This window comes from Pezoporus wallicus, unplaced genomic scaffold (genome assembly GCF_028554395.1).
Source record: "Pezoporus wallicus isolate ANWC-B61680 ecotype Strahan unplaced genomic scaffold, APGP_CSIRO_Pwel_v1 contig_6566, whole genome shotgun sequence".
In the NCBI taxonomy this organism is placed as follows: domain Eukaryota; kingdom Metazoa; phylum Chordata; class Aves; order Psittaciformes; family Psittacidae; genus Pezoporus; species Pezoporus wallicus.
The window spans coordinates 1,484,073-1,502,983 of NW_026638763.1; the positions used below are offsets into that span (position 1 = coordinate 1,484,073).

An 18,911-nucleotide genomic window follows, 5' to 3' on the forward strand; every position below is an offset into this window, starting at 1 on the left:
TTGAATAAAGACATTGCCATGTTGAAGCATTCTAAGAAAGTCTGTAAGTCACATAATACATGGAAAAATATAAAAGATCACACAAGTTTGATTTCAAGTATCACATAAAATGATCTAAAGAAGGCAAGGCATTCATTTATATCTTATACTTTTGACTGGAAAAAATATTCAGACAACTAAACTGTTGAGTAAGAACACACTTTTTTAATAAAATAACTTAGATTTGAACTGTAGTTCAATAAATCTAAGTTAAAGAACAGAATTCTGTGAGTATCTTTGTTTTAAACACAATTTTAACTCACACCTTCACCCTCTACAGACTCATTATTTCCTCTGCTGTTTATTTCTAACAGCCTAAGAAATAAGACAATTCATATGCATACCTAAGGTAGTATCCTTTGTTAGGGGCAGGACAGATGTGAAGTGAAAAAAAGATACTGGTCCATCGTTGAAATTATGTTAGTCTCATACCTGAAGTTTCAAAATTACTTCTTAGCCATGGTAAAATCTAGTATATTCAAAGATGCCCATATTTTCTGATGTCTTACTTCTGGAGCTACTCCAATTTTCTAATCCATTGATTAAATAAAGACATCAGTGCCTCTGGTAGGACTCATTTGGGAAACATAAGACCAGCAGAAACACAGATGCTTGCCAGAACCAGTCAACTAACAGGGCTCATGAATTTCAAAGAACAAGAGCCAGACAGGCATACTACCTGTGCAGAATTTATACATTCTGGGGGGTGAAGCACAACTCCACTGAAGTTCACGATGAAAATCCTGATGACTTCAGTAGAAGCAGGAATAAAAAAATAAGAAAAATAAGATTTCATAAGCCAATAAATATTCATCTGTTCACAGGTCAAAATGAAAAGAAGAGATACATCCAAGAGTCAAAGTTGGAAGCTTCTATACACTGAATGAAAAACAGGGAAGTGGAGACAGACTGACTGGCAGGTGCCTCAGTAATACTCAGATACTAACAGGTGGGGAGACCATACAGATAATTATTTCCAGTATGCGGCGAGATATGTTTCAGACAGCAATGAATTTCTTTTTTTTTTTTTTCATTATTATTATATTTGGATGAGATGAGAACAGAAAGTGGTATGTTTGTCAGAGAAGAGGTGCATTGCCAGTGTCAGAAGAAATGCCCTTGCAAAACTAGATAGAAGATACAGAAAAACCCCACCATGGAGATTTTCTTGTGGAAAAAAGGAAAGGAAAGACTAAAGTTGATTACAACTACATCACTGTAAACACAATTCAAACTCTAATTATGATTCTCAAACAAATTTAGGCCAGTGTAAGAGTTTTAAGGGCTTAAGAAGTTTTAAGTATTAAAATGTTTACCTTGATTTGGAAATATAAAAAGCAGTCAGATAATCCCAAAAATGCAACTTCAATAAATAAACCAAGTGAAAGAAAGTAAACAAATTCCTTTCTAAAGTAATAAATTCCAATCAGGAAATACTTTTTATTTACACAACTTCAAAACGGGAACATCGCTGAGGTGAGTAGCTCGAGAGAGGACGCCTTCAACACCAGAGCCAGGGGGAGATCGGGGTCCAGGAACCTCAACTCAGAGCAACAAGAACCACAGAGGGAGCCTCAAGTCCTCGACAGGACCTGCCCAGGAGCAGGCAGCTCAGCTGAAGAGAGGGAGCAGCTGACTCACACAGGGCGGAGCGGCACCAGCCCTGATTGGTTAAAATCCTGCCCCAGGGAGCCGGAGCGACCAGGAGCGCGGCCAAGAGAGTTCGCGCAGGCAGGCGAGCAGGATGGTGAGCACCCGTCGTATGAACAGGGCCCGGTCCGGGAGCTCTGCTCTGGCTGCCCCAGCGGTGGCCAGCGTAGGCACCCAGACAGAGCCGATGAGAGTGGAGGCTGCAGTGCAGAGCTTGGAGTGTAGAGAGTGCCTGCACTGGTCTGGTGAAGGGAGGGTGCACAATGGGCAGGGCTGCACTCGGTGCTCCTTGGTGGAGGTCCTCCTGCAGCAGGGGCTGAGCTGCGGGATGCTGTTAATAGACTGCAAGATGTCAGGGAAGCTGAAAGCAGGAATGCTTGCTCCTGGCCCAAACTGTGCCGGGGCCTCAAGCTTCCCCTCTAGCTCATAGAGGAAAGAAGGAGGCCGTTAACCTGGGAAGATGGGAATTAGTGACACACACACAAAAAAAAAAAAAGAAAAAAGGAGGAAGAGGACAATCAAAAGCAAGGGGCTTCCTCCTAAATCTGTTGTCCCCACGCAGAACCGCTTTGCTGTCCTGCAGGGGCCTAATGAGGAAACGCACTCGAGTCAGAAACAGCCGGCTGATGCACTGGTAAAGAAGATCTCTACCAGTGCTGCCAGGAAAAAGAGGTGGGTCGTAGCAGCAGGGAACTCTACTTTGAAAGGGACAGAAGCACTCATCTGTCAGCCTGACCCGGTCTCAAGGGAGGTGTGTTGCCTACCAGGGGCACGCATCAGGGATGTGGCAGAGAGGCTGCCTGCTCTAGTAAGTCCCATGGACTATTTCCCACTCCTGGCGATCCATGTGGGTGCTAGGGATATAGACAGCAGCAGCCTGGAGAACATAAAGAAGGACTACAGAGCCCTGGGGGAGGTGGTTAGGGGCTCTGGAGCTCAGACAGTCTTTTAGTCAATTCTCCAGGATACAGGGGAGGACCTAAAAAAAGCTAGAAGGATTGGCCAGGTTAATAAATGGTTAAAAGGGTGGTGTCATAGTCAGGGGTTTGGGTGTCTTGAACACGGGACCCAAGTTTGGAGGCCAGGTCTAGTGGGGGCTGGTGGAGCTGGTGTGATAAAGAAGGGAAAAGAGCAGTTTTGGTAGGAGGCTTGCCAGACTTGTCAAGGAGGCTTTAAACTAGATGTGTTGGGGGAGGAGGGGCATCATTCCATCCCAACACACCCAGTCAGTTGCCAGCACCTATAATAAATGCTTGGAGCAATGTAGAGATATTCCAGCCTCTCCAGCCAATGAGCCGGCTTCATTTGGAGCTCAGCTCAGATGCCTCTATACAAATGCCCATAGCATAGGGAACAAATGAGAGATGTGTGCACGTCTATGGGGGTATGATATAATAGGCATCACAGAAACATGGTGGGATGGCTCCTATGACTGGAGTGTTGGAATGGAAGGTTACAGGCTCTTTAGAAAAGACAGGCCTGGCAGGCGGGGAGGGGGAGTTGTCCTTTATGTTAGGGATAGGCTGGAGAGTATGGAACTCTGTCTGGGGACAGGTGAGCAGTCAACAGAGAGTTTGTGGGTCAGGGTTAAAGGGAGAACAGTGATGGGAGACATTACTGTGGGGATCTGTTACAGACCGCCTGATCAAGGAGAACCTGCAGATGAAGCACTCTATAGACAGATAGGGAAAGCCTCACGCTCACAAGCCCTTGTCCTCATGGGAAACTTCAACCACCTTGATATCTGTTGGAGGGACGGTACGGCCCGGCACAAGCAATCCAGAAGGTTCCTCAATTGTGTGGAAGACAACTTCCTTCTGCAAGTAACAAGAGGATCTGACAAGGAGAGGTGCCGTGCTTGACTTCGTGCTCACCAACAGGGAAGGGCTCGTTGGACATGTGACCCTCCAGGGCAGCCTTGGTTGCAGCGATCATGAGACGGTCAAATTTGAGATCCTCAGGACAGTGAGAAGAGCGTGCAGCAAGCTCACTGCCCTGGACTTCAGGAGAGCAGACTTTGGCCTCTTCAGGAACCTGCCTAGTAAGGTTCCATGAGATATAGCCCTAGAGGGCAGGGAGACCCAAGACTGTTGGTTGATATTTGAGGATCACCCGCTACAAGCTCAGGAGTGTTGCATCCCAACTAGAAGGAAGTGCAGCAGGAGGGCCAGGAGACCTCCTTGGATGGATAAGGAGCTCCTGAGGAAAATTCAAATGAAAAAAAGAGGCTTATAATAAGTGGAAGCAAGGACAGGCGGCCTGGGAAGAATACAGGGATGTTGTACGGAAAGCTAAGGACCAGGTTAAAAAAGCTAAGGCCCAGTTAGAAATAAACTTGGCTAGGGATATTAAGGATAACAGGAAGGGATTCTACAAGTACATAGCAAATAAAAAACAGACTAGGGAGAATGTAGGCCCCCTCAGGAAGCTCTCGGGAGAACTGGCTACCCTGGATTTGGAGAAGGCTGAGGTTCTGAATGACTTCTTTGCCTCGGTCTTCACTGGCAAAGGCTCTGACCAAACCACCCAAGCCTTGGAAGGCAGATGCAGGGACTGTGAGAATGAAGACCTTGCGCCCACTGTAGGAGAGGATCAGGTTCGAGACCATCTTAAAAATCTGAACGTGCACAAGTCCCTGGGACCTGACAAAATCCATCCGCGGGTCCTGAAGGAGCTGGGGAATGAAGTTGCTAAGCCGCTGGCCATCATATTTGAGAAATCATGGCAGTCAGGTGAAGTTCCGGATGACTGGAAAAAGGGAAATATAACCCCCATTTTCAAGAAGGGGAAAATGGATGACACGGGGAATTACAGACCAGTCAGTCTCACCTCTGTGCCTGGAAAATCTTGGAGCAGATTCTCCTGGAAGGCATGCTAAGGCACATGAAAATCAACAAGGTGCTTGGTGACAGCCAGCATGGCTTCACTAAGGGGAAATCCTGCCTGACCAATTTGGTGGCCTTCTATGATGGGGCTACGGAAGTGATGGGCAGGGGTAGAGCAGTTGATGTCATCTACCTGGAGTTGTGTAAAGCGTGAGACACTGTCCCACACGACATCCTTGTCTCTAAATTGGAGAGACATCAATTTGATGGATGGACCACTCGGTGGATAAAGAACTGCCTGGATGGCAGCACACAAAGAGTTGTGGTCAATGGCTCAATGTCCGGCTGGAGACCAGTAACGAGTGCTGTCCCTCAGGGATCGGTGTTGGGACCGGTCTTGTTTAACATCTTTGTTGCTGACATGGACAGTGGGATTGAGTGCGCCCTCAGCAAGTTTGCCGATGACACCAAGCTGTGTGGTTCGGTTGATACGCTGGAGGGAAGGAATGCCATCCAGAGGGACCCTGACACGCTTGTGAGGTGGGCTGATGCCAACCTCATGAAGTTTAACCATGCCAAGTGCAAGGGCCTACACCTGGGTGGGAGCAATCCCAGGCACAGCTGCAGGTTGGGCAGAGAAAAGATTCAGAGCAGCCCTGAGGAGAAGGACTTGGGGGTGCTGGTCGATGAGAAAATGAACATGAGCCGGCTTCAGTGTGTGCTCGCAGGCCAGAAAGCCAGCCATATCCTGGGCTGCATCAAAAGGAGCGTGACCAGCAGGTCAAAGGAGGTGATCCTGCCCCTCTACTCAGCTCTCGTGAGACCTCACTTGGAGTATTGTGTGCAGTTCTGGTGTCCTCAACATAAAAAGGACATGGAACTGTTAGAACAAGTCCAGAGAAGGGCCACAAGGATGATCAGGGGACTGGAGCACCTCCCGTATGAAGACGGGCTGAGAAAGTTGGTGCTATTCAGTCTGGAGAAGAGAAGGCTGCGTGGAGACCTCCTAGCAGCCTTCCAGTATCTGAAGGGGGCCTATAGGGATGCTGGGGAGGGACTCTTCATTAGGGAGTGTAGTGATAGGACATGGGGTAACGGGTTTAAACTTAAATAGGGGAAGTTTAGATTGGATATAAGGAGGATATATTGGATATAATTCTTTCCTGTTAGGGTGGTGAGGCACTGGAATAGGTTGCCAAGGGAGGTTGTCAATGATCCATCCCTGGCAGTGTTAAAGGCCAGGTTGGATGAAGCCTTGGGCGATATGGTTTAGTGTGAGGTGTCCCTGCCCATGGCAGGGGGGTTGGAACTTGATGGTCTTCAGGTCCTTTCCAACCCTAACTATTCTATGATTCTATGTATAGGAACTTTCATTGACTTATGAAGAAATCACCAACATTTTGCCCTTTGTCTCCCAGATGTTATACCTTTGAGACCCAGCTGAAACAGGCTGAAATGCTTGAAAAGTTTGCAAGCACTATAGAATAGGGCAGGATTTCTCCAGCTATAATAGAAACACAACAGAGCAACAAGCATTTATAGCCAATGCTCTTCCTCTGCAGGATGATTACAGATGACTCTCAAAAAGTAGCTTACTAGCTTCAACTCATCAGCACTCCTATTATTCCCTGAAAAAATAACTGCAATAGAAACCCATACTAAAAATAAGTAACTTGTTACTTACCTGTCCTATTTACCTTTACTAAGTAGGATTTCATTTAGTCATGTTGGACAAATGTCTTTCACCACAGCTTTGTAAAATTTTAAGTGTACTTTGAATTAAGATAGTGAGCAACTAGAAAGAATGTTGCATACCTTTGGCTCTCTCTTGCTTGTCTTCTCTTTATCTTTGACTGGATCAGATGAAAAGCTTTCAGCATCAAGGATTTTTTGCTGCCTGGCTTTCTGAAGAGCTTTCTGGGTGGGACCTTCCAGCCACTTCTTCCCTGAACATTCATGACCTACTACAAAATAACAACAAGCCTATCATCAGAATGCATTTTTTACTTAGTCTTCTGAAAGATCTCTCTTTACTTAATATTAGCTAGACATGCCAAATTCTAAAAGAAACACCACTTTGAAAAGATACTCAGGTTACAGTTCCATCCATATAACTATGCCAAGACTACGTAACTCTGCTCCACAGACTGTTATAGCAGTGTCCACTCAGGTGAGCAAGTCACAATCAACACTGCTTAATTCTTTCATTAGACAAAATAGGTCTTTTTTCAGAGGACCACTTAACACTGTGTCTTGATCCATGAGTAAGGGCACTAGGGTTCTGTTAATATACACCAATAACCTAAATAAAAATCAGTTATTTCTCTTTCATAATTAGATCCCTCTACGTATGATCTTGCTACCACATCAAGGAGAACCACACTTAAACCAAAACCAGTTCTTAATGGAAATCACCTTAAACAAGGCATCAAATCATTTTTAAAAATAATCTGAACTCAAAACACAACTGTTCTTTCAGAGATGGATTCTGAGTGACTGCAGCAGGGACAGAGAAACAGTCTATAAGATGACCAAGTCGTAATCAAAACTGTTAACTAATTCATAGAATCACAGAATCATAGAATAGTTAGGGTTGGAAAGGACCTTAAGATCATCTAGTTCCAACACCCTTGCCGTGGGCAGGGACACCTCACACTAAACCATGTCACCCAAGGCTCTGTCCAACCTGGCCTTGAACAACCACCAGGGATGGAGCATTCACAACTTCCCTGGGCAACCCATTTCATTATTTTGTCTGTCACTGAACACAATGGGTCTCACTGCTTTTCATCAGGGTTATTTGGAGACCTGTTCTAAAGCCCTGTTCCTATACAAGATCATGTTTCATAGAATCATAGAATAGTTAGGGTTGGAAAAGACCTTAAGATCATGTAAGCAGACCAACTATTACGCATCATTCATATCAACTTTAAACATCAAGTAAGTAGGAAATAAAAACTTCAAGTTCTGAAAAATTTTAATACCCCTAAAGAAAAGCTTTCTCTAAGGAACAGCAAAGAAACCCTGGGAAATAAATTACACACTCTGTGCTGTGAATGCTGTCTCTCTTCAATTGTTTGAAATGCACCAGGCTGAAAGCTGCTAAGTCAAATGCCTAGGTAGTAAATACTGAATTGTTGTCCAAAAATTAACATTAACTACTATTATTTTTTCTACCCAGTAATCAGATACAAATTTACAATGCAAACTCATTGTAAATACTGTGAAGCTTCTCTTTGTTCTTCAATATGCACTCAAAACATATGACTCAAAACAACAAAAAACACCCAAGCAAAAACCAGATTCAAAAGACTGGATGGGCAAGACCTACTTGCCACTATTCAAAACCTCAAACAATTCAGCAAATCCAAATCTAAAAGCCACTCTTAGTGTCCTCTAGCCAAAGCCAGCTCTCCAGGTGTTCTGCAGTCAAGTCAGATTGTGGGACAGAAGCAACATCAGGAACAGTGACAGGCATTCTCCTGCTGCCAGACAGAGCCATTCTCATTCCTCCATGGTCTGCACAGCAGTGAAAGCAGACAGCTGGCCAGAAAAGGCATCCTGCCTTGACAGTTGGTAACTTGCCAGTCTGATTGTTCATTATCTTCTAACTAAAATGTACCACTGTATTAATGCATTAAAGTCAGCCCTGAAGAGATGGCAACTGAATAAAACAGAGCTGTGGGTCTCCTTGCAGCAGAGATTTGCAAGTCCAACAGTACTAGTTCCTTCCAAACTAAAAGCTTTAGAGAAAAATGCAGAAACATTTCTCCAGTGTCTATGCACTGCTTGCTTCTGAAGACTGCATTAATAAGAGTTCAAGAGTCAACTTTCAAGAGGCAGCAGAAAGTAACTGAATAAGAGACAGTATCACCCACTGAAACATGAGCATGACTTACAGAGGGCAATAAAAATTATGTAGTATTACAGAATGAAGCACTAGAAAGAAATTAACCAAAATATCCCTTAATTCATGATACATAAGGTATGCAGCAAATTAAGGCTTGTACATGCAAGCTGATGAGCTTAATTTGTGTTGGAGACTAAGTGACTTTTTTATATATGTTATTATTTATGAAGCGCTCCTCTACCTGTCACTTTTTGGTATTATAAAGTGCTCTCAAGATTTCTGGAGAATAAACAAGTACTGTGAAGACAGAGAATAGTTTTTAGAATCACTCAACCAACAAACTTGAATATTTGTAATATGAAAAAGAGAGAGATGGGGCATCTATTCTGTGAAACATTAGCATGGGGGAAGAAACCGCACTATATAACCTCAAGCCAGAGTATGATGAAAAGTTGAATGCTATTTGCTCTAAACAAACACAAAACAAAAACCCCTGTTCTCTACCTCCCTATCTGAAGTGGAATGAAAATGAGCCCTGTGCTCATAAGAGGAGCAGAGGTTTATACTTTAGTTGTAACAAGATTTCAATACTATAGCAGAATATATCCAGTATATACAGCCACAGAAACGTATTTTGGGGGCCTGAAAAATGCCTTGCTGAAGAGGTTCATACAAAAAAAGCCATCAGAATCCAAAACCAGAAAGATACTGTGAACACTAAAGAGCCTGCCTGCCAGTACATCAGTATTTCACTGCATTAACACATCTCAAATCTGTATTTTCAGAAGTTATTATTTAGTCGCCATTTGCTTTTATACAAAATAAAATCATAGCTTAGTTTATACTGGGTAAGACTGGGTTTATAGACTGGATAAGAACCCTTCCAAGTTCTCCCAGAAATGAAAGCAGCTATGCTTCATGTTTAGAAAACAAGTAGGGTGTGTTCCAAGGGACTCCTCAGCTATGTAAGCCTCCCACTGCTGAAGAAAACCAAGACCTGAGCTAGAATGAGGGCATCTTTAGATCATCAGATCTCAGTCCAGTGCTTTATAACAGTTCATGGCAATTTAGGAGACCAACTGCTTCAATCTAAATCAGATGGAATTTGAAGGACAAAATTCAACTGAATGTGGTATGCGCATAATAAGTGGGCAGTAGCAAAGATCTGGACAGCACTTGAAATGTCTGCATTAACAGTAAATAAGCCATCTTAATAGAAAAGGAAATGCTTGGAAGTCTCTTCACTCAACAACAAATCCAAAAAGAAACTAAAAACATTTATGTAGCTACTACCCTTCTCAGTCTTGCCTTTCTACAGGAATTTATACAATGGAATTAAGTCCATGACATGGAAACCAATGAAGCTTGATTGTCAAAGGCTGGAGAAACTCAGTGGCCTTTTACCTGGGGTATACTACCAGTGCAAAAGGAAGGTTAGGCCTCCAACACCCTGGAGGCAGAGGGGGATCACAAAAGAAACTTATTAAAAAAAAAAAAAAAAGTCCTAATTGTACAAATGCATCACCTGGAAGTTGTATAATATTTGCTACCACCCATGTGGCTGAGAAATTTGGTGTTCTCTAATGTCAAATAAACTGCAATCTCTGGTTGCAGATCTGCTCATGACTAAGGCAGGTACAACATTCCCTTCTCATATGACTACTGTCTTGGTCAAAGATATCAGAGCTCACCGTTTCCCTTTTGCATCATCTCATCTATTTTCAGGAATCTTTTAGAAACCTGGTTTCTTTTGCTATTTATCTCATTGTCAAATATTGCTGCAATTGGAAAACAGATTCAAAATTATTATTGGAAGTGATGTTCACAAAGAATGTGCTAGCTTGGGCTTCATTTACTAAGGAAACCAGAGGCGCTTTGTTGTTTTTTTTTCTGATGGAGTTAGAAAAATAACTTTATAATTATGCATTTATTTAAAATCCAGGGAAGCAGCACAGCACCATACAGATAAAAATATTCCAGCAGGTACTGTATAACTCTCACAACCTCCTGTAAAAATTAGATGTGTTAAAATAAGAGCCTGGATTTCGTAACACCAGTATTTTCAAAATGTTTCTGGACCACCATATGTAGCTGCTTAAGAGTGAGCTGAAAAAGAACACTCACATTAAATAAAAAGCACATAAAATAACAAAAATGGACACAAAATAGATTTACAGGACAAGGTCCTTTCATAGTTACTCACACATTCCATATTGCCATCCACAGTCTCACCGTCCTTTGAGGGTACATTTTAGAATAGATATTGTAATAATAGAATTGCTGCTGTCACCAGGATAGCTGAGCAAATGTACACTGTGCAAGTATTTGAGTTACTGTTACATGACATTTTGAAATGCATCTCAACAAAAAACCTATAACCAGTCTGAGCTTGGTGATGGAAATACTGTACCTTTTGTCACAGGCATCTGAATAGCACATCCGGGCTCTAAGTTTCGTAGTGCGGCTTGCAAATCCGCAACCTAATTTCAAAAAGAGCAGAGAAGAAGAAGAGAGAGTATGAAAACACTGCTTTTGAACTGTCTGTTCACAACACAGCATTTATGCCTGCATATTTAAGTAATAAATTCCATCTACATTTTTTTAATGTTCCAACTGTCGTCTCAAGTTATAAACATCACTCCTAATTCAAGACCCAGCAAAACAATGTGGTAAAATACAAACCGTCCAGAATCTCTCAAAATACTTTCACAGCTCTACTAAAACAATGCTGAATATTAGGGCTCTTACTGTAACATCAACTTTTAGCCACTGCTATCAATACACTTATCTTTAACTTAATGGCACGATATGACATACAGCTTTGTCCTAAGAAAATGACACAAAATACGGGGTTATGTGTTACCAAAAAAGTTACCACTCTAGAATGCATACAGTTCCTAAGTGCCTACAGTTCCATAAGGTCTTACATACGTTCCTGAAATTTCATAGCATTGGAACCATTCTCTTTTGTACTCCTGATGCAGCATAACTCTATAGAGACAGTAACCTTCCTATAGGACATTTTCTTTTACTTATTGAAATTTCAAACGTATAATCCTTAGTCTTTTAGAAATAAGCCCTCAGGTGACCTGAGTAAAAACATAGGCAGAGGAAAGGAGGCAATGAGAGATGAGGACGATTAGAAGAAAGTGCAAAGAAGTTTTTTCCTTCTCTTTTTTAAGCAAACAACCTATTCGTTAAAGACATGCAAGACAGAATGGATGAAGAACAGAAAATTATCTGTATTAACAGTACTTTCTGCTAAAGGAACAGAGTATTTTGTACACCAACCTATATATCAGATAAGATTATAAAAGCAAAATATTACTGTATTATTCCACTCGCAAAACAGAAAAACTGTCCTATATCCTCATGTATTTTTTTCTAACTTAGGAAAGTTATTCCTGGAAAAAATAAATAGGAGATTTCTAAAGGCACAGATGGAAGTATGTGAATCTGTGGGAATATCACACCCTTCCTTAAACTGTCAACAGTGAATGTATAACAAGGTTTGCACATTGCTGACTCATGTAGAGCTGCACTGAGCAAGTACAGGCTAAGAACTACTACTTTGAGGGACTAAGTTTTTATATACTTTCAATATTAACATTTCCACCAAATATCATGAAACTAACTAAAATATTCTGCTTCAAACTATTGCATAAGTGAGTTGCTTTAATAGAAATATCCTGTGCGTTTACCAAAGTAAAAAACAAAAGCATTCCTTACAACTATGAAGTGGCATTCACCATAGTCGTGTTTACCTGCCCAACAGCTCTGTCTCTCTCCAAAGTAGTTAACATTTTCTGTCTCAGAGCAGTCTGGTATTTTTCAGTCAACTGCTTGAGCACTGGTTGATATGATGCATAATGTGCCTTTAGCCTGTGAAAAAGAAGAGGACAAATAATTCCTCAAAGATGAATTAAACCAGAGATTTCTGTCTGTGTAACTTTTTCCTTATCCCTAATAAAAGAATAAAAGTGAAAAAAGGCCAACACGGAGGAGAAAGCAAACGTATTTAGTAGGTAACCACCCAACCAGAATACGGCAAGAAAAAAAAACACAAGAGTGCTTCAGATTAGTAAGAGGATTCATACCCTTCATTAGTCCTACCTTTTAAAAGAATCCACCTAATTTTGACCTATTCTTAATCCTTCATACACATACTGCACATTAATTTTGTTGACAACTGTTTTCTTGCTGATGGATGATATTTCATTAGAAAAAATTTACATCTATTACCTGATGAGCAACTAAGATTCATATCTAGACAAAACAGTCATAATATGATTGCTCTTTTTCTTCACTGCACATTACATTTAAATACTAATTCTTCAGACCAACTAAAAATTAGATATATATATAATCTCTCTAGAGAAACATGTGACACTAAAAGCTTTAAAAATACTGCATCCTGCAAAAAGCTGACACGCAGAGAATAAGTCAGTGAATAGAATCATAGAATCATAGAATCATAGAATAATTAGGGTTGGAAAGGACCTTAAGATCATCTAGTCCGAGTGCCCCTGCCATGGGCAGGGTCACCTTATGCTAAATCATATCACCCAAGGCCTTGTCCAACCTGGTCTTGAACACTGCCACGGATGGAGCATTCACAACCTCCCTGGGCAACCTATTCCAGTGCCGCACCACCCTAACAGGAAAGAATTTCCTCCTTATATCCAATCTAAACTTCCCCTGTTTAAGTTTTAACCCGTTACCTTTGTCCTATCACTGACAGAGTCCCTCCCCAGCATCCCTATAGGCCCCCTTCAGAGACTGGAAGGATGCTATGAGGTCTCCACACAGCCTTCTCTTCTCCAGGCTGAACAGCACCAACTTTCTCAGCCTATCTTCATATGGGAGGTGCTCCAGTCCCCTGATCATGCTCGTGGCCCTTCTCTGGACTTGTTCCAACAGTTCCATGTCCTTTTTATGTTGAGGACACCAGAACTGCACACAATACTCCAGGTGAGGTCTCACAAGAGCAGAGTAGAGGGGCAGGATCACCTCCTTCGACCTGTTGGTCACGCTCTTTTTGATGCAGCCCAGGATACGGTTGGCTTTCTGGCCTGCAAGCACACACTGAAGCTGGCTCATGTTCATTTTCTCATCGACCAGCACCCCCAAGTCCTTCTCCTCAGGGCTGCTCTGAATCTTTTCTCTGCCCAACCTGCAGCTGTGCCTGGGATTGCTCCCACCCAGGTGTAGGCCCTTGCACTTGGCATGGTTAAACTTCATGAGGTTGGCATTAGCCCACCTCTCAAGCATGTCAGTGTCCCTCTGGATGGCATTCCTTCCCTCCAGGGTACCAACCGAATCACACAGCTTGGTGTCATCAGCAAACTTGCTGAGGGCACACTCAATCCCACTGTCCATGTCAGCAACAAAGATGTTAAACAAGACCGGTCCCAACACCGATCCCTGAGGGACAGCACTCGTTACTGGTCTCCAGCCGGACACTGAGCCATTGACTCTTTGCGTGCGGCCATCCAGGCAGTTCTTTATGCACCGAGTGGTCCATCCATCAAATTGATGTCTCTCCAATTTAGAGACAAGGATGTCGTGTGGGACAGTGTCTCACGCTTTACACAACTCCAGGTAGATGACATCAACTGCTCTACCCCTGCCCATCACTTCCGTAGCCCCATCATAGAAGGCTACCAAATTGGTCAGACAGGATTTCCCCTTAGTGAAGCCATGCTGGCTGTCACCAAGCACCTTGTTGATTTTCATGTGCCTTAGCATGCCTTCCAGGAGAATCTGCTCCAAGATTTTGCCAGGCACAGAGGTGAGACTGACTGGTCTGTAGTTCCCTGGCTCATTCATTTTCCCCTTCTTGAAAATGGGGGTTATATTTCCCTTTTTCCAGTCATCCGGAACTTCACCTGACTGCCATGATTTCTCAAATATGATGGCCAGCAGCTTCGCAACTTCATTCCCCAGCTCCTTCAGGACCCGCGGATGGATTTTGTCAGGTCCCAGGGCCTTGTGCACGTTCAGATTTTTAAGATGGTCTCGAACCTGATCCTCTCCTACAGTGGGCGCAAGGTCTTCATTCTCACAGTCCCTGCATCTGCCTTCCAAGGCTTGGGTGGTTTGGTCAGAGCCTTTGCCAGTGAAGACCGAGGCAAAGAAGTCATTCAGAACCTCAGCCTTCTCCAAATCCAGGGTAGCCAGTTCTCCCGAGAGCTTCCTGAGGGGGCCTACATTCTCCCTAGTCTGTTTTTTATTTGCTATGTACTTGTAGAATCCCTTCCTGTTATCCTTAATATCCCTAGCCAAGTTTATTTCTAACTGGGCCTTAGCTTTTTTAACCTGGTCCTTAGCTTTCCGTACAACATCCCTGTATTCTTCCCAGGCCGCCTGTCCTTGCTTCCACTTATTATAAGCCTCTTTTTTTCATTTGAATTTTCCTCAGGAGCTCCTTATCCATCCAAGGAGGTCTCCTGGCCCTCCTGCTGCACTTCCTTCTAGTTGGGATGCAACACTCCTGAGCTTGTAGCGGGTGATCATCGAATATCAACCAACAGTCTTGGGCCCCCCTGCCCTCTAGGGCTATATCCCATAGAACCTTACTAATAGTGTTCTCTTGCTCTAGTATGTATGGATTTCAAGGTTGAAGATACAGAACATGTAGCTGCTATTACACACACTGATTGACAGCAGTATCAATAAGATTCTGTCAATTGTTTGGAGCTGCATATGTAAGCCACTCCCCAATATTATTTTAAAATAAGCTGACAAGCATGAGCAAAGAAGAAATTTCAAACTCAACTTTGCCACCTTGCTCACTGATCTTCAGATAAAATACAAAATCTCTACTCATGAAGACAAAGTAGAAAAACAGTTAATAGAAAACTTACAGAACTCCAGCATGACTGAATTATGAAATTAAATATTATAAAATAAATTACTCAGTACCAATGGACTAGTTTGGGCTTATTTGCAACTAAAGTAACATAGCAAGTTTCATGTAGGAAGTTCACGATGTAAAAAGACAGAAAATACCAGCTATGTTTCTGAACTTGGTGCAGTAACAAATACTCTTAAAATGGGCAAAGGCCCTAAACCCAGAAAACACTACACATTTATGGTAAAGACTCCTGGCTAAAAGAAAATCTCAATTTCAAATTCTTAGAAATACTATGTATTTATTAATACCACATCACACCACAAAGACTATATCACAAAATCATTAGAAACTGTATATGAGATATGGCAGAATGGTCAGATGGCATTACTATTTATCAGCACACTAACTAAATGCAGCTAGCTTTATTTTAGAACTTTAAATTCCACAATGTTACCTTATTATCAGGTAATAATTGAAAAGTAACTAAAATGGTTTTTTACCTTTTCATGTCACAAATAAGCCTGTTTTTCTCCTGGACCACTCGCTTATGATGCATTCGATGGAAGTCACGCTCCTTCTGCATTTTTAGGAAAGCCTCTTTTGCTTTGCTATATGCAAATAGAAAATTCAAGAGCGAAGTATTAGTCTGCTATTAATTGCTCATCAAGGTATGCCAAACACATATAGAATTTATTTTCAGGTATGCGCATGACTACCAAAATGAAACTTCTGACAGCATGCCCTGTGATGGAGAACACATACTTCCCAGCACTTTTGAGGTCTTTTTGCTGCCAGCTGCTCTACAAAACTAAGGGTACTCTTCATCTTCCCTTTTTTCTTTTAGACAGAATCCATAAGCATTCTGGCATTACAAATCTCAGAGATGAGGTTAACCTTCCTTTAAGCACAGGGCCTCTTGCGTAGGTATATATTCAAGTTACAGGTGATTAGAAAACAACATACTTCTTGTGGGTTCAAAACACGACAGGAACATGTGATGCAGATATTAGAAAATCAGTATTGCGATACATCTGAATACACAGCCAGCATAATGGTACATACTAGAAGGGCACACACAGAAGGATAACTCTCCCTGCCCTGAGAATAATGTGTTTAGAGAGCTTCTTGAAAAAATTGTGCTAGAAAAGTTCTGGGTTCTATCCAATCATGTTTGCAGCCTGCGCCCAGGTGTGCCCTGTATGACAAAAGGAAGCAAAAAGAACCCATTTCAAAATTAATGGCAAACATATATAACCAGTTGTTCTGTAAGCACATTCTACACAGCCATAGGACACCCTGAGATACTCTGCTCCATAAACATAAATTAAAATACTATGTATTCCATATATTTTCTCCTTGCCTTTACTGACAGTGGTTTGGCAGGAAAGATTACCAGATTAATTGCTTAATTGGAAAGGAAGCCTGAGATTATCTTGCACAGAAACTGGATATTTGCTCTTTGCAAAAATAAAGCTCATTTCCTCTCTAACAGGAGATGCAGAGTTAGGAAAACCACTATGACAGTAGAGTATGCCAAAATCACAGGTCCAGGAAGAAGACTCGTAACTACCAGTGCATTATATTTAATTGCACAAATAATTTATATTTACTATATATGCATTTGCTGTATTTATTACTCATACCAACTACCATAGCTGTATGCATACATTTATATGTGAATTGTTGCTTGTAGCAGGAACAATCAGAAAGATCTGAAGAGCAGCACCGTGAATTAATGCCACTATGTATCAGTCACACCAGAGAAAAAGCTGGCAGTGAAACAAAAATAGGCAGGGCTGCCCCTCCAGTAACACTGTGAACAGCTCAAAGGAGCTGTGGGCATGGGCACAAAAGCTGTGAAACAGAGGAACTGCTGGTATCAGGATACAAATTACAGATCAATGATTCTGGTCAAGCTCCTTGGAACAAGGAAATATTTGAGAGGTAAATGAATCTGTAGTCTCAGGACAATCTGTGAAACAACTCCATCATGACACTACTCACAAAATCTGACTTGTCACAGTATCTCCAACACAAACCCTGCCCCTTCAGAGCTAGAGCAGACGGCTTGTTTTAAGAGGAAAAAGATGTTGCTACTGCCATAGCCAAGGCAAAATACATTTCTTTTATTTAATATATATGTCAAAGACTGCAGGTTTCTCCAGTTAAACTTTTCCCAAGCAAGCAGTTTCATAAAAATAGCAAAAAAGGACAGGGTCCAATAAATCCAAGTAGGGGTTTGCAAAGGTGAGTTACGTGCCTGGGTCCCACTGAGTTTAGGTGGGACTTTATTCCAAGATGCTGTAAGTTGTAGCCCTAAAATTTTAATGAAGACAGGTTTAGAAAACATACTCTTGCTTTTACTCTAATTTATATAGCATTTAGCAGCAAGCATGCTAAATGTATCATATAATTAAACAGATACATTTAAACATGGTGCACAATACAAGAAGTGTGCACTTTATATTTTCATGGCGTAAGCAGAGAAATATGTGCAGGAATAGTTAGATTTTTAGCACAGAAACAGGAGATCAGCTGAGGATTTTATTGCTGGCAACAGCACTAACAGTAATAATAAATATGATTTCCAGGATTGCTTTATATTTTGACTGTTACTGTGGCTGTAAACTGGGTGTATATACGTGAGCATGCTTCCAAAAATCAGGACAGAAAGATACTTGCAAGTGTTTAGTCTTATAACTGATGTTTGTGAACTCTGTTACAAACCTCACAGAAAAGATGTGCATGGTTTTCCATCTACCTAATACCTAAATCATTAGCTTATAAATAGCACAGTGAGCAGTCCTAGTGATTCACACCATCTTAAACCTGATATACCATTATGTTGTCACTGACATGTTTAAATACAATGGCAATACAAAGGGTCTGGTCATAGGAAAACACCAAAAATGGACAGGACTTGAGCTATTTCAATTCATCACACAGGCAGAATTTAACATTCCTATGAAATGACAATCTATTATTATTCAACTCTAGCAAATATTACTAGGATATTAAAACACAAATCACAGGAGACACTGAATTAAAATTAACTAGTCTCCTGTAAGAGTTAATAATATTCAAAGACATTTTAAAATTTTTCTTGCATACTGGAAAGAATAGCTATGCTTCCATTAGAGATAACATCCCTTACCAATCAATCAGGGCTTAGCTGTAGCCTTCAAGATAAAAAAAAGAGAAAGGGGGTACACTTAAGGTAGGGTATAACTCCTGTCACATGGCGAACTAAGGTAAAATTAGTTTTGATTTCTATCACAACACAATGTTTGGGTTTTGAAATCATCTAAATAAAGATTAGTAGCATATCTAAACCTTAAAGTAGTAACTATCACTAGCTTTGGAGTAGACGAATTATGCTAATATTTCTTTTATTGTATGCATCCAGGGATTTTATTACATCGCAAGATGCCTTCAGACATTGGACAGCCTGTAAAAAACACATACCTAATGCATACAAGAAGCAAACTGGACAATGATTTTCTCTTTAAATAGTGAAATGTAACCAGTAGCCAGCAACCAACTCTATTAGCCTGCCTGCTTGCCATGCAATCATGTAAATACTATATTGAAATACCCAAAACACAGTTACAGTTAGCTTTTAAACACTGAATCTCTTTCACCGATTGCTAAACATTAAAGCATGAGGTAATTGGTTTACAGTCATTTATCC

General features: G+C 41.5%; 1 protein-coding gene across 1 annotated transcript in view; it reads right to left on the bottom strand.

Moving 5' to 3' along the window:
* The window catches only part of SPAG16 (sperm associated antigen 16), a 430,349-nt gene that overhangs the window by 392,270 nt on the left and 19,168 nt on the right, over positions 1 to 18,911 (bottom strand). Inside the window, exons 6-9 of the mRNA XM_057412371.1 lie at positions 15,721 to 15,828; positions 12,129 to 12,246; positions 10,775 to 10,844; positions 6,330 to 6,478 (exon numbers count right to left, since the gene is read on the bottom strand). Coding sequence (XP_057268354.1) covers positions 6,330 to 6,478; positions 10,775 to 10,844; positions 12,129 to 12,246; positions 15,721 to 15,828 — 445 coding nt within the window. The remainder of the gene's footprint in view (positions 1 to 6,329; positions 6,479 to 10,774; positions 10,845 to 12,128; positions 12,247 to 15,720; positions 15,829 to 18,911) is intronic.